This window comes from Coffea arabica, chromosome 3e, assembly GCF_036785885.1.
Source record: "Coffea arabica cultivar ET-39 chromosome 3e, Coffea Arabica ET-39 HiFi, whole genome shotgun sequence".
Lineage (NCBI taxonomy): Eukaryota > Viridiplantae > Streptophyta > Magnoliopsida > Gentianales > Rubiaceae > Coffea > Coffea arabica.
Genome location: NC_092315.1, coordinates 3,206,047 through 3,219,490, shown reverse-complemented (window position 1 = coordinate 3,219,490; position 13,444 = coordinate 3,206,047). Strand labels below are relative to the sequence as shown.

Here is a 13,444-nt window from a genome sequence, read left to right as displayed (position 1 = left end):
GCAATCCAAAGATAGTTGAGGGTGCATTTTGCCATTAATCCTATTTTTAACCATCTTTTTTATCTCACACACACCAAATCAGGAAAAAAAAAAAAGTGTTACAGTATTATTCTAAATAGTTTCTTATCCAATCGCCTATGGATTTGTTTATATTTTTCTTCAAAATAATGGAATGATGGAAAATAACATAGAAGTCATTTGAAATATTTCGATTTACCCCATCTTGTTTTTCTTTTCTCGAGCTTTAGTTAGGTTCCATAATTTGACATTTTGGCATGTCTAAAATTGATAAAGCATAGGTCACGCGTGATTTCACACCAAAAATAATACAGGTCTAAACTATATTAGGCTGACTTACTAATGTAATCACACGTAAAATTAATATTTTAAATATGAGGTATGTAAATTATTTTTAATGAAATGTGAAGGACGTTGTGTGCAATTTTCCCTTGTCCTTAACTGCTATAAAAATTTACTCAAAAGGAAAAAATCACAAAAATATATAGAGCGCGAGAAATACTAAACCCAGAAATGTGATTCCTTGAATTGCCCATTCGACTCTCAAAGCTTTCCGTGGGAACATCGGAAACGTCAAGATGGGAGAAGCACTTTTCGAACTTGAAAACGTTCTCAGAAAGGTAATACTGGTATAGACTATTTGCATTTCGATTGCAGAATCAGTCTTACGAAATTACAGCAAGAAAGATGTGATTTTTCCTTATGTTGTTTATTTAGTGAATTCCAATGATGGGTTATTAATTTGTTATACGCATGATTTCCTTGAGACCCTTTTTAATGAAAAGATGGGTTTAAACTAAACTTATGTTTTTAAAATTGGGATATGGTTCAATTGGCAGGAGAAAATCACTAGTCAAGAAGCAAATATACTGATGCAATGCAAGTCAAACGCTCTCAGAGCGTTCACTCTTGGTGCTACTGGTGCTGCTGCTGTGAGTTGGTTTGGTAGGAATTTTGGTTATCCTATTCCAATCTTCTTTTCCATTTTTTGAATTGAACTTCTTATATGTATATTGGGCTTTTATTTAAATTTTTCTGGGGGTTTCCCGTATTTCTTGTGCGATGAACTATAAAGATCAATTTTTTTCAAGAATTAGTACCCATCTTACCAGGTTTATTCTTGTACAACGAGACTATATAAATGGATTTGTATTTTGTCCTATGTGAAAGGGGAAGGACTGGACTAAAGTTTCCACTGTTGCAGTTATGGTCATTTGTTCAATGTCATGTAGTTTTTTTTTTGGGGTGGGGGTGGGGGGTATGATGTATTGATTTTTCAGTCTATAATTAGAGGGCTAATTTCATTAGTTAGGACCATTGAAGCTTAAAGATGTTTAAGAATGGTAGTCATAAAGATGGGATGATGGGGTAGGAAGTGGATGTTTTGGTCTGCTCATGCATAAATTTAACCATATAAGCTTTCTTGGTGGTTTTGTTGCGTTGATCTTGAATAGAGTTCTCATGCCCACATAAGTCTTATGTTATTGGGATCAGCAAGCTGTTATAGATGCTTTTCCTTCAAAAGTGGAGAATTTACTTTCGAACATAATAAAAAAAATAGTGTGGGATTACCAAGTCGATGATGGTGCATTGCTTCTCAAAATCTAAGATGTTTGCTTACTGTAGGAAAATTGCATATCAGTATCAACTGCTGGCACTCCTTTGTAACTACCCTTGCCATTGAATAATTTCAAATTGATCTCCAAAAATAATGTTCCTTAATGTCTTAAAAGCTATATAATTTAGACTTAAGCCCATGAGAGATCGTGTATTTTTTGTGTCTTGTGTGAATCTCTCTACATGTGTTATTGTTCAAACTATTACTAGTGCCTTGTCATCTCGCTGTTCCATAGACTGGTTAATTGATTGAATTTTGCTTTCTTTCTTTCAGCCAGTATGAAGCTTCATAATGTACACCGCGTTTTCCTGACAGCAGGTCTCTCTCTCTCTCTCTCTCTCTCTCTCTGTGGGTGTTGGGTTTGCTGTGCGAGTGTGAACACTAAATTTATAAGTTGATGCATTGAAATGCATATATGCCTATGGAATCTACGAATTCTTCAACACTAGTTTTAGCTAGGGGATATAATCTTGGAAGACTTCGATAAGCAAGTACCTTGGCAGATGTATAGATATGTCTTAAACTTATCTTTTCCTGATTGCACCTATAGATCTGCAATTCTTAAAATCATCTGGGAATACTGAGATTGAGATATCTGGGATATGTTGAATATATTGTCCCTGAATTTTGCAGGAGGTTCTTTTGTTGTTGGAATGCGGACTTTTGGTAGATCTCTAGATTCGTCTCTTAACTACATTCTTTCTCTGGATGGGACTCGGATGCAGAAAGAATTGGGAGTTCTGTAGGTTCCTAGTCTTTTGATCTAGTGCAAAGTTTTTTGATATTAAATGAAGTGAGTTTGTGCATGAATGTCTAGTTACATTGTCCTCCTAAACTAAAATCATGATAGTGATATTTACATTTTTGTTTAGTTAGTTCAGGAATTTCTGGAGTCTTAATGTCAAGCAATGCCATAAAGAAAATATGCGGTTCCGTTAGATTCCTTCACCTGTTGTCCAAACGTGATAAGACAATAATGAGCAGGATTCAAACATGTGTGACTGTTATTTTCGCTGATTAATCCATCAGAAGTGCTACAAGGATACAGGAGTACACACAAGTAGGAAGTTAGACCATGGTTGGATTGGCAATGCCGTTCAAGTGACAGACTTCTCATGCATGTGATGGCTGATTAATTGCTCCTTTCGAGCAAAAGTTCGTTAACTTTTCAGGGATAGGAGACAAAGGATAGATGCGAGAGGTTAAAGTAGATAAAACACAAGTAAATTGATTACATTAATGCATGCTATTATGATGACCTGTGACATAAGAAGAAAAACAAGAGTTGTTATATGATGCTACCGCTACTTTTCATGGTCACAAACAGATGACAGATTGATTGGTAGATCTTTTGTTTTCTTTTGTATTTAGGTGAATCCAGAAACTGGTTTATTCTGCTACTTATGTGTTGGATTTACTGTTGGTGTCTTTATCTGATGTGAGCTGTTCTAGTCTTTTGACTGTATATCTGCTTTTGAAATGTCTTATGTGGTTTAATTTTTTCCTCATGGCAGAATGTTGCAAAAGTATCAGGATGACCCAACCATAATGCAACGTATCTCCAAGCATTTTTACTCAGAAGAGGTTTATGATGATTCATCAGACCGACCAAGATTAAGATGGCGTTTCCGAAACTCCTTTGGAGAAAATGCAGCTTATCCTCTGGTGACTGATGAGCATGCTTCGAACAGTGAGAAATCTGATCAAAAGAGGACTATTTCAAAGAATAGTGATCCGGAACCAAACCAAGCTCAAGTAAGTTTAAGTTTAAATTTAATTTTCAGTCTAGGAAATTTGAGAATTGAAATCCTTCGAGGAAAATACAGAAATAGCTACAGGTCTCTTAATACTTTCTATGCTTGGGAAAATTTTTGAGTTTCTGCATTGTATCACCATTTCTACAATTCTTCTTCCACCTTAATATCCAAAGTAGTACTGGATAATTCACTTGGTAATAGGCTGTGCTGCACTTTATCGTGTTGAGAATGGGACAGAATGCTTCCTTGTTATTTCAATTGCCTGTTAATTTATGTGTAGATTTTGGTTCCTTTGATCTTGGTTGTTTATGATTTTAGATGAATGCTGCTGGTGATGCTGTGGAGAACCCATTTGATTGCATTTTCGGGATTCCGGCAGAGGTAAATGAGATTCAGCAGACTAATAGATCTAATGCTGGTAGATCCAAAGCGGTCTCCAAAAGACATGCTCATGGCAACAAGCGATTTCATCGTAGACATCGGAAGCATCAGCAAGAGGCTTCTGAGGCCTGAGTTCATAAACTGTTTTAGACTGGGGCGACATCCAAGCCATTACCATTACGAGACTCATTTCGGTCTGGCTGAAGCAGGGAACGGCCTTTCATGGTTAAATGCTTATTAATATAGGCTACATAGCTTATATGATTACTTAAAGCTGATTCATGAACCAATTCTACTACGATGGTAAGTTGTTTCACGCTAAGTTATGAACAAGCTGTGTCAGCCAGCTTCTTCACAGTTTTGTCCTTTCAGGAATGATACAGTTGTATGCATGAAGGTTCTTTTGGAATAGTAGGATTTCTTCGTGAATTCTTTTGTTTTGTTTTTTTTTTTCCTTGGGGAAATACGGTTTATGTACTGTAACAGTCAAATAAGTACTCCCGTCTTCTGTCTGCTACTAGTATAATTTATCAATTGAATGGTTGTAAGCATCCATGATTACAAAAATCTTTTGTACATGATAAAAAAGAACTTTAGCTTTTGACAAGTCGAAATCATGCTCAAGATTATCATAAATATCATATTATCATCATCATTACTGTATAAAAAGTATGATGAGTCTTGACAATAATAGAATGTAAGAGTGTATGCCTAAATTACCCTTGTGTCTTTTAATTCGAGCCATTGCATTTCAATCATGCAATATTATACCAAGAACTTAGCTTAAATATGATAATCTTCCCTCTTCAAAATTTTTATAACTATAGAATGCACAATAAATTTTTAATGGCTTTGTACACAATAAACATTTTTTTTAGATTCCAATAAGTCATTTCCGTTAAGTTTTAACAGATTCTGTCACCTTTATAATTTAGTTCAAAACATGACGTGTCGTATTGTATATTTTGAAACCATAGAGAGCTTTTCTGTGTATTAGGTTTACCACAGAGAATTTTTTTGTTTTTTACCCTTTATATTATGCTAACAATCAAAATTTTACACAAAAATTTAATATATTAAAGATTTTATATCTTGGAAAAATATATATTACTGGTAATCTCTAAAAGCACCCGAGAAAGTAGATTGAAATTTCGCCCCGTACAACTTTCTACCAGCCCGTCTTTAATCTCTAGCCTCTATATTCGATCATGAAAGAAAAAATTGTCCTTATACATATCCTACTTAAAATATTACTATATATAAGGCACAAAACCAAGCCATACCTGTACATTTGGCTTAACTAGGTCCTGATGCCATCTTAATTTCCGGAACTCTCTTTTCTGTCCATCATTTTAAACGTATATACAAAAGTCCCTAATGAAAGAGATAATGGCAGATGTACACATCTCAAAGGTTTATATGCATGTTGATAGATATCCATGGTCTACATGCATGCATGACCTATAGGACAATATATTAACTTTTGAGAAAATTCTTCAGCAAAAATGCGTCGTCTTTAATAGGTCATACCAAAAAGATTATACGTAAAGCAGTTAATTTCATGTAATCTTAAGAGAAGAAGCCTTCATTTAAAACCATTTATATTGTCTGTGGTTCAACCTTTTTGCCACACCAAGAATCTTAATCTTATAAAATAATCTTTTCCACTTTAATATTATTCGATTCTTTTTATCCATTTATCTCCCTACAAATCTCCACCTCCATGAGAATTCATCCTTTGTGCAGCAAGAGAAACATGAACATGAGGGATGCTTTTGATTCTTCAGTCAATGGACATGCCCTCAAGAAACTCAGGAAACTTCCTCATGTCTTTGGCAAGGTCCTAGAATTGCCCTTTGGGTCTGATGCTGATGTTGATGTTGAAGATAGTCATGAAACCATTCGCTTCATCGCAAAAGTTGAGATCGATGGCGAGGATGTTGCTAATGAAGTCAGGGCTCACGCCGTTGAGATTCACCCTGGGGTTACCAAGATTGTGGTGAGGAAGGATGAAGGAGATCTGGACTTGTTGCTGGACAAATTGAACATAGATACATGGCGTTTTAGGCTTCCGCGGTCAGCTCAGCCGGCCTTGGCTTCTGCGGTGTTTGTCGATGGAGAACTTATTATCACGGTGCCTAAAGGCAATTCTCGAGAGTTTGGTGATGGAAGGGACGTGTGGCTCGGTGACAGCCGGCTGGTTCTTGTTCAGTGAATTAAAGCTTAAACATTCAAGAAAGGATGATGAGATGGTAAACATAAGGGTTTGCATGAAATGCAAATGTTTGTATTGCCAATGCATTGACGCATGTTTGTGTTCTGAATCTAATGTGCCTGCTATTTAATTTGTGTTATTTCTGATGTACTTGATCAGGAAAACATACAGTTTAATGTCTATTTTGCTTTTGTATTGCCAGAGTTTCAGTAGACGGTTGAATGGCTATGAATTCGGCTGGAAAATTTGTATGGAATCCTCTGTTAATGATTTGCTTTTGCTATCTTTACTATAAAGTAGATACTCCTACGATTGTTGGATAGATTTACGTTTTATGTGTTGGTTGACAAGGTGATTCAAGGACAAAAGACTAGGATGTTTATCTATACTCATCTGATGTTTCTCCTCCTCTTGATGATGCTCTCTTCTACACATCAATTTTCCTGTAACCAAACAAATGGTTTTTGTTGCCTCCCAATTTAGCCATAGAACAATGCTCTCTAAGTGCAAAATTTGGAAGCTTTGGGCAAGCTAGATTCTGATTGAGGTCTGATCACCCTAAGGTTCAGCTAAATTGATCACAGCTCCATGCCTAACAACCCTTTAGGTTGATGAAACCAGAAATCCAGGATTTACACACAGAAGATGAAAAATTTTGTAAATATCCCAACAACAATTTGCAGGCCTTTTCATATTTGTACCTGCAATGAAACAGAGCACCGCTGAACTGAAAACCAAAGAAAGACAATGTCATTAACACGATGATAAGGATATCGTTGTTGTTGACATTGATTACCCTTCGCTATTGTCTTTCTGGTGGACATGGATATAGCCATTGCATGTTCACTTGATAAGAAAATATTCTCCTAGAAACAACAGAATCACATGCCAACTAGAGAGACGGGGCAACAAAATCCTTGTAAAAACTACACACAAAATTTTGGTACAAGGCTTCTACACAGAGTTGTATAGACACACGACGAGCAGCTTAAATCGCTCAATTTTCAGTTTCCAAGTTAAAGTGATCCTTGAGAATATGTTTGGGAGTTCTTCCAAATCCCTTTGCCACTTCTTTCATGTCCTTGAATTTCGTTATCTCTTGTTTCAAATGGTCCACCTTGCTAAGGAAGGAATCAAGTACGGCATCTGCATCAGGAGAGGGCGCACGCTGTGAAAGTGTGGATCTCTCATGGTCAAGCTGTTGATACAAATCTTGAATGCAGTTCTTCTGGACAGAAAGGGCTTCCTCTGCAAGTCTGTATTCAGACTCCTGCGACTTCTTTAATGCCATTAGAATCTGATCAATTTCGTCCTCCAGTACCAGAGTTTCCACTCGATGATCAAACTTCGAAGATAATAGTGGCTGTAGGAATCTGTTTGCAGGAGGATCCTCGTGATTCTCAAGTTCCAAAGCTCCATTCTCTGTATGAGATCCACAGAAACTAGTGAATGCCAAGGCCTTGAATGCAAAACTGAATCAAATTATCATAGAATAAGATGCAGAAAGAATTTAGAATAAGCACTGTCTGCATTTAAGACTTTTGTTGTCCCTTAAGAAGGTCAAATACTTTTGACCAGTGAAGGAACAAGAACTCAGGTTATCTTCAAAAAATGAATGATAGCCTCATAACACTCATAAGGCCAGTCATATACAACAGATGGGGCCCAGCCAAAAACTTAATCAACTAATCCATTTGTCAAGATGATGATGCAGTTGTATGGATGTATTCTTTGAGACAGTCAGTAAACTACAGTATCCATCTGTAGGCTTGCTGTGGAAAAGCTACAGTGCAAGAAGTCTGTACAGAATTAGAGCTTCACCCAACAAATACATAAGGCTCGCTTAACTGACAATTGCTACAATCGTAGTTAGCAGGAATTAACATTCACAGATTTCTTTCATTAACACAGTTTGATGGTCCAGGGAGGATCGTGCACTCAATAGAAAAGTTTATTCGTGATATTGAGTCTGAATGCAGATGATTAAATGCTCAAACTATCTCTTTCATTTAAACTCCCCACATGTACAAGTTATGACTTTTCTCTATTTGCCTAATCTTTAATGTTGTCAGATCCAAGCTATAAAATTTCCTACATGGTGCAATTTATCCATCAAAGAAGACTCTGTCATCACAAAATTGACTACTAATTCCCTGCACATATGCCTCTCTTCATGTGATTAGGGCTGCAAACGAGCCGAGTCGAGTCGAGCTTTAGGCTAATCGAGCCGAGCCTCGACTAAATTTTACCAAGCTCGAACTCGAGCTCGAGCTCGACGAGCCGGCAATTTCGAGCTCGAGCTTGACTCGAATCAATTCGAGCCGAGCTCGACTTCGAGCTCGAAAAAAATAAAAAAAATAATTATTTTATTTTTTAAAAAATAAATAAAATAATATTTTTTTAATAAATAATAAAAATATTAAGGATATATATGTACTTTTACTATTAAAATAAAAAAATAAAAAATATATATGCTTAAAATAAAAAATATATATATACTTAAAATAAAAAAATAAAAAATATTATATATATATACCCGGCTCGCGAGCTAACGAGCTTAATATTTTGAGCTCGAGTTCGAGCTCGATTTCGACTCAAGCCAGCTGGAGCTCGACTCGAGCTCGATATTGATCGACCTCGACTCGCGAGTGGCTCGATTCGTTTGCAGCCCTACATGTGATGTCTCTCAAAAACTACTCTAAAGTTCCTGAAAGAGCATCTTCACAAAAGCAAAAGTTGAGAGCTTTAATTCATCTGAATATAATGTTAAAAACCAAATTGCAATAGAAGTTACCTTCTGTAACTTCAACTATTTCTTCCTTCTTCCAGACATCTTCAAGGTCTGCACCCTTTCTGAGCTGATGTTTACAAAAGACTGGTCATGATGCTGTCTTGAAGCTGTAGAAACAATAGATATTGCTTGACTAAATATATTTCCTAGATCAAAATAGTTACTGAGCTATACCTTTGACATTGCCAATGAGATCTGATCCAACAACTGTTTCGCACTAGCTCTCCGAGAGTCACGCAGAATAGATATGCCAACACTCAGAATCATTTCAATGTCATCCCGCGAGTCGATAGATTCACAGGTCTTTAGAAGTTTTCTGACATGTGAAACAAGATCCAACCTTGAATCACAGCGCCTGCAATAGTATTCTGCATCCAAACCAATAGTCCCCCCAACTGTACCAGCCATATAAGCCCGGAGACCACAGTTTAAATGGGCAACATGACCACAAGCATAACCATTTAGTAATGCTTGGCACCTAATATAACTATACCCACCATAAGATGAACTTACGGTCTTACAACAAAGAATACAACAACAATCTCGGCAGAAACCAGGTTCACTGCAGCATATATCACAAAGCATGACTCCTGAAGCACTCCCAACTGCTCCTAAACTGGTACATGTTTTGTTACCAGCCTTGCAAGTCAGATCTGCCATTGGGGAATCAGAGGCTGACGTTTCTTCTGCCTCCACAGAGGGTGGATTCTCCTCCTTATCATCTACACCAAAGTTGAGCTATCAAATTGAAGAATAGCATGGGAAGCTGAAAACAGTATAGTGCAGCCAAGTAGAAAGATCAAAATTCAAATGAACAAGGATTTGCAAAGTGAAAAATTCAGTCTTCTGACTAAAGAAATTTTTTGCTATGAAAGAATTCAATCTGAATGTCCTCAAGAAAGAAGAAAAGACAACTCTCAATCAGTTGATCAACCAGAAAAGAAGATGAACCCTGAGCCCTTGCCAGTTCCCAGTATCCTTTCTAATTAATTTGCAAGCCTCAAAGGCTTAAGATGACCAGAATTTTAAGTTAAGATCCTGTTAGATGCTGAGCTTCTAATATCCATCAGCTTCATTTCCACTAATCAAAATGCAAATAAGAGTGGAAGAATCTAAGATCCCTATGATTGACCTTAAAACTTGTTGAAGTTTAATCATGCATAAGAAATTGATATGAGTTCATGTACAGAAATTTGCATATACTTGCTAACAATACCGTTCATGTTCTCATAAATCATATGAAATTATATTGCTCACAGACGATTACAGTAGATAAATTCTGACGCAAACCTGTCATTCCAAAAAGGCGTAGCTGCTTTGAAGGGATCTTCCAACTAAATGAGGCAAAAAATGCATTAACATCAGCATTTGGGAATTTTGCCCGGATAAACTGCTCAACTGATTGCTTGCTTGCTAAGCCAACTTTCTTACGATGAGGATCCTGAAGGTGTTTAGGAGGATAAAGGTATCTATCCAAGAAGTGGCCAGATGATGCAATCCTTTTCCCCACTCTCCAGCTCCAGTTATCCCCAGGCTTAGGCCAGTCAATGGGAGCATAAGGCAACCCCTCACCATAATCACCTACAGAAACACGATTAAGGTGAAACCCATTTTCTTCACGTGTCCCAGATATGCTTCCACTACTGGCATCTGGACTGTCAATCTCCATATCTTGTTTTTTCGCCCACTGACTTAGTTGGGATATCTAGCTGCATATAAGGCAGAAAAATCCACTACAACGGTTACTATAGACATTCATCTCACAACTTAGAAAATTGTTGCCATAAGGTCATTTAGCTAAAACAAAGCAAAAGAAAATCTTCGAGAATCTTGAATCAGCAATTAAACAAATGAACATGATGAGATATCAGGGCCAACAATAACCTAATAAAGACTTCATTCAACTATGCCAACCAGGGCTGCAGTTGATTCAGAAGAGCGAAGTTCAAGCTCAACTCAACGGCAATCAAATTCACAAAGTCTAAGCTCAAACTCAACGCTATTGATAGGGACCTAAAAAGTTCACTCAACTCATCTTAGCGTGATATACCTCTGCATCCTTCAATCAAAATGACTCCATGTCCAAGTCACACTGTTCTGGCCATCATCACATCCATTGAACTTCTATCCCAGAATGTTTTCGAAACTCTTAACCATTTCGCAGCAGAATTTCAAGTTTAAAGTTGAACCAAAAAGAGCATCAAATTCAAACCCCAGTAAAAAAACAAAAATTTCACCGATCAACTTTAAGAAAAGCAACTAACACAGTCCCATTAATATTTCGACCATTCTTCTGTCAAAGAGTCAGTGATTCAGCTCCTCACTATTGAAAAATCACAAATTTTGATAAACTATAATTTTTATAGTTATCCATTCGTTTGTGAAGTTTAATTTTCTCTAAACAAGTACCATAAAATACTCAAAAAAAAATCCGTATTAATTTATGATTCACGTTTACTAGAAGTCAAACGATAACAGAAATGAAATCTATAAAATTACAAAAAAAATTACCAAGAAATGCCAAAAAAAAAAAACACAGATTTTCAGAGCAATGCAAATTCCGAAATCATTCAAAATAAATAACATTTTCAATTGAACAAATGTACAAGTACTTTTCTGCGTGTATAGATATCAATGTACACGAACACACGCTAATACACACAGTCGTATGAGTTAATACCTGAACGAAATACGCATTATCTGGTGAGAAGCTGAATTTGATTGAAAACAGGGAGCTCACCTAATTGAACCCAAAAAACAAGAATTTTTTTGTTAAAAAAAAAAAGGGAATGGAAGATTTGGAGAATTAATTGATCAATTAATGAAAATGATGATTAAAAAAATTTCAGAGCTTGATAAAAGAACAATTGTACTGGCGAGATATAATTATGGAAGATTGCAAGTATTGTGTATGTACGGAAAAACAGAAAAATGCGGGAGTAAGGATTTTACGGTGGGGTTGAGCTGTATCTGATTCAGAGAAACCCCAAAAACCCCATCACTCTGTTGACTCTGTTAGTCTGTTGGTGTCTGCTCCGTTTCAGTTTTAATTTCGTAACGGCAAGTCGGCAACTTTTGATTAATCAGCTTTGTCCAAGCTTGTTATCTGAAATTCTAACAGTGCCCTTGGTTTTTTCCTTTTAAATAAAACATCATAATTTCATTAAAATTTCAAGAGATGCTGATCTTTTTCTTTTTTTTTTCCGTAAAATTTCAAGAGAGACAACTATCTTTTCCTTGTAAAATCTCAACACAAAATTCAAAAGGCCTTAAGGATACTCAAAAGAATTTGATTCAATATCAACGAAATAACAATAGATCATCTATTATATATCAACCCTAACAAAGGCCTATATACAAGTTGTGTTCAAAGATAAAATACTATAATAAAAATCCTAAAATTTTTATGAGAATACCTTGAAGAGATGAACAATCAATTCCCACGAAACTTGAGAAAGCCTTGAGGGTATTAAGGAGAATTTGATCCATTACCAATAAAATAATAGTCTATTGTATTACTCTAAGGCGCAATTATATGTTGAAATAGAAAAAATTGCACCAATCATCCTTTACATTTTATGGATGTGAAATAAGTTAAAAATAATAATAAAAAAAGAAATAAGCTAATAAAAATTTGTGATTCTTTTTAATCAGTAAGCATTTTCACACTACTGAATCTTCAAAATATTTTGCATAAATGGATACATTTAAAAAATGTACAAATTTAGACATTTAAATTAAATTAACAGATAACTATTAGATAATATCAATCAAATCTCATAAAGAAGAGCATAATTCAAAAATCTAAGGAAAATGGTCGTAACATGGATTGTTATCGGGTATTAATAGGTTTCTAGAATAACTCAACTCGGTATGTTTGGATAGGAGATTATTGGAATAATATTTTGAAAAAGAGTATTGTAGCACTTTTTGTGATATGATATACTATGTGAAATGAAAAAGTAGTTGGAAAAATGTGCTTATGATGCAATAAAATAATATTTTATTCAAATAACAACCTATCCGAACAATTCAGAAAAAATAAAGAAAAGAAAAACCCAAGCTCCATAAGTTAAGAGGCTGATTCATAATCAAGCTAACTTAAGTTGATAAAAATTGATACAACCCAAAAGATTTCAGATTTGTATTTTTTTATAGTTATTTCTTTTATAGCTTTTCTAATGTTGAGATAAAAACTTAATTAAGCTCAAGAACAAAAGAAGAAATCAAATCCAACTCGACAACAATAATGTTCAAATAAACCCTTATTGCACTAAATAAAATAAGAATAATAACATTATGATAAATCAATCTCACAATAACTAACCCAACTTGGTTTGGTTAGTTAAGAACAATTTTATAAAGTATTTTAAAAGGTTATATGTAATTAGTAGTAAGTGTAAATGCATGTCGTATGTGCAAAAAAAAAAGTAAATTTTAAATTTAAATTTAGATTATGTGATATGCATCTGAACCTATTTGTTAGTTAAAATTTCATTGACGCTGCATAAAAATTAATTCGTTACTATATACTAATCTAATATTGCTTGTGAGTAAATTTTACTCTTTCCATCTGTAAACGATGATATCTCCCGTTTGTAAATGATCTCTTTACATCTTCTATATTGTATTAATCATACGAATTACAACTCAGCTTGTAATTA

At 35.2% G+C, this 13,444-nt stretch overlaps 3 protein-coding genes across 9 annotated transcripts; 2 read left to right on the top strand and 1 right to left on the bottom strand.

The window, feature by feature from the left end:
* The first annotated feature begins 500 nt into the window (after positions 1-500).
* LOC113736405 (uncharacterized) lies at positions 501-4,341 on the top strand. The gene is made up of 6 exons (XM_027263349.2): positions 501-638; positions 858-963; positions 1,910-1,954; positions 2,270-2,378; positions 3,151-3,391; positions 3,712-4,341. Exons 1-6 carry the CDS (start codon positions 597-599, stop codon positions 3,904-3,906), a joined length of 738 nt encoding a protein of 245 aa, XP_027119150.1. The 5' UTR covers positions 501-596; the 3' UTR covers positions 3,907-4,341.
* An 891-nt stretch (positions 4,342-5,232) lies between these two features.
* Positions 5,233-6,245, top strand: LOC113737206 (uncharacterized). The gene has a single exon (XM_027264468.2). It carries the CDS (start codon positions 5,498-5,500, stop codon positions 5,987-5,989), a length of 492 nt encoding a protein of 163 aa, XP_027120269.1. The 5' UTR covers positions 5,233-5,497; the 3' UTR covers positions 5,990-6,245.
* A 467-nt stretch (positions 6,246-6,712) lies between these two features.
* Positions 6,713-11,882, bottom strand: LOC113736715 (uncharacterized). Of its 7 annotated transcripts, XM_027263793.2 has the most exons (7): positions 11,733-11,882; positions 11,461-11,520; positions 10,831-10,928; positions 10,071-10,489; positions 8,955-9,502; positions 8,784-8,847; positions 6,713-7,411 (listed from the first exon to the last, which is right to left on the bottom strand). In XM_027263793.2, exons 4-7 carry the CDS (start codon positions 10,447-10,449, stop codon positions 6,987-6,989), a joined length of 1,416 nt encoding a protein of 471 aa, XP_027119594.1. In that variant the 5' UTR covers positions 10,450-10,489; positions 10,831-10,928; positions 11,461-11,520; positions 11,733-11,882; the 3' UTR covers positions 6,713-6,986. The 7 variants fall into 7 exon arrangements, with proteins under 7 accessions (XP_027119594.1, XP_027119590.1, XP_071940452.1 ...); XM_027263789.2 differs by lacking the exon at positions 10,831-10,928; XM_072084351.1 differs by lacking the exon at positions 11,733-11,882 and having other exon boundaries at positions 10,812-10,928; positions 11,461-11,722.
* Positions 11,883-13,444: the final 1,562 nt, after the last annotated feature.

What these genes read in the sequence shown, in the direction of transcription:
- LOC113736405 (XM_027263349.2), top strand. Translation starts at nt 597, where the DNA reads ATGGGAGAAGCACTTTTCGAACTTGAAAACGTTCTCAGAAAG. An exon ending in CCGCGTTTTCCTGACAGCAG is followed by an intron (nt 1,955 to 2,269) that starts GTCTCTCTCTCT and finishes TGAATTTTGCAG; the next exon opens with GAGGTTCTTTTGTTGTTGGA. An exon ending in CAGAAAGAATTGGGAGTTCT is followed by an intron (nt 2,379 to 3,150) that starts GTAGGTTCCTAG and finishes TCCTCATGGCAG; the next exon opens with AATGTTGCAAAAGTATCAGG.
- LOC113736715 (XM_027263793.2), bottom strand. Translation starts at nt 10,449, where the DNA reads ATGGAGATTGACAGTCCAGATGCCAGTAGTGGAAGCATATCTGGGACA. An exon ending in TCTCATTGGCAATGTCAAAG is followed by an intron (nt 8,848 to 8,954) that starts GTATAGCTCAGT and finishes TGTAAACATCAG; the next exon opens with CTCAGAAAGGGTGCAGACCT. An exon ending in AATAGTTGAAGTTACAGAAG is followed by an intron (nt 7,412 to 8,783) that starts GTAACTTCTATT and finishes GATCTCATACAG; the next exon opens with AGAATGGAGCTTTGGAACTT.
- LOC113737206 (XM_027264468.2), top strand. Translation starts at nt 5,498, where the DNA reads ATGAGAATTCATCCTTTGTGCAGCAAGAGAAACATGAACATGAGGGAT.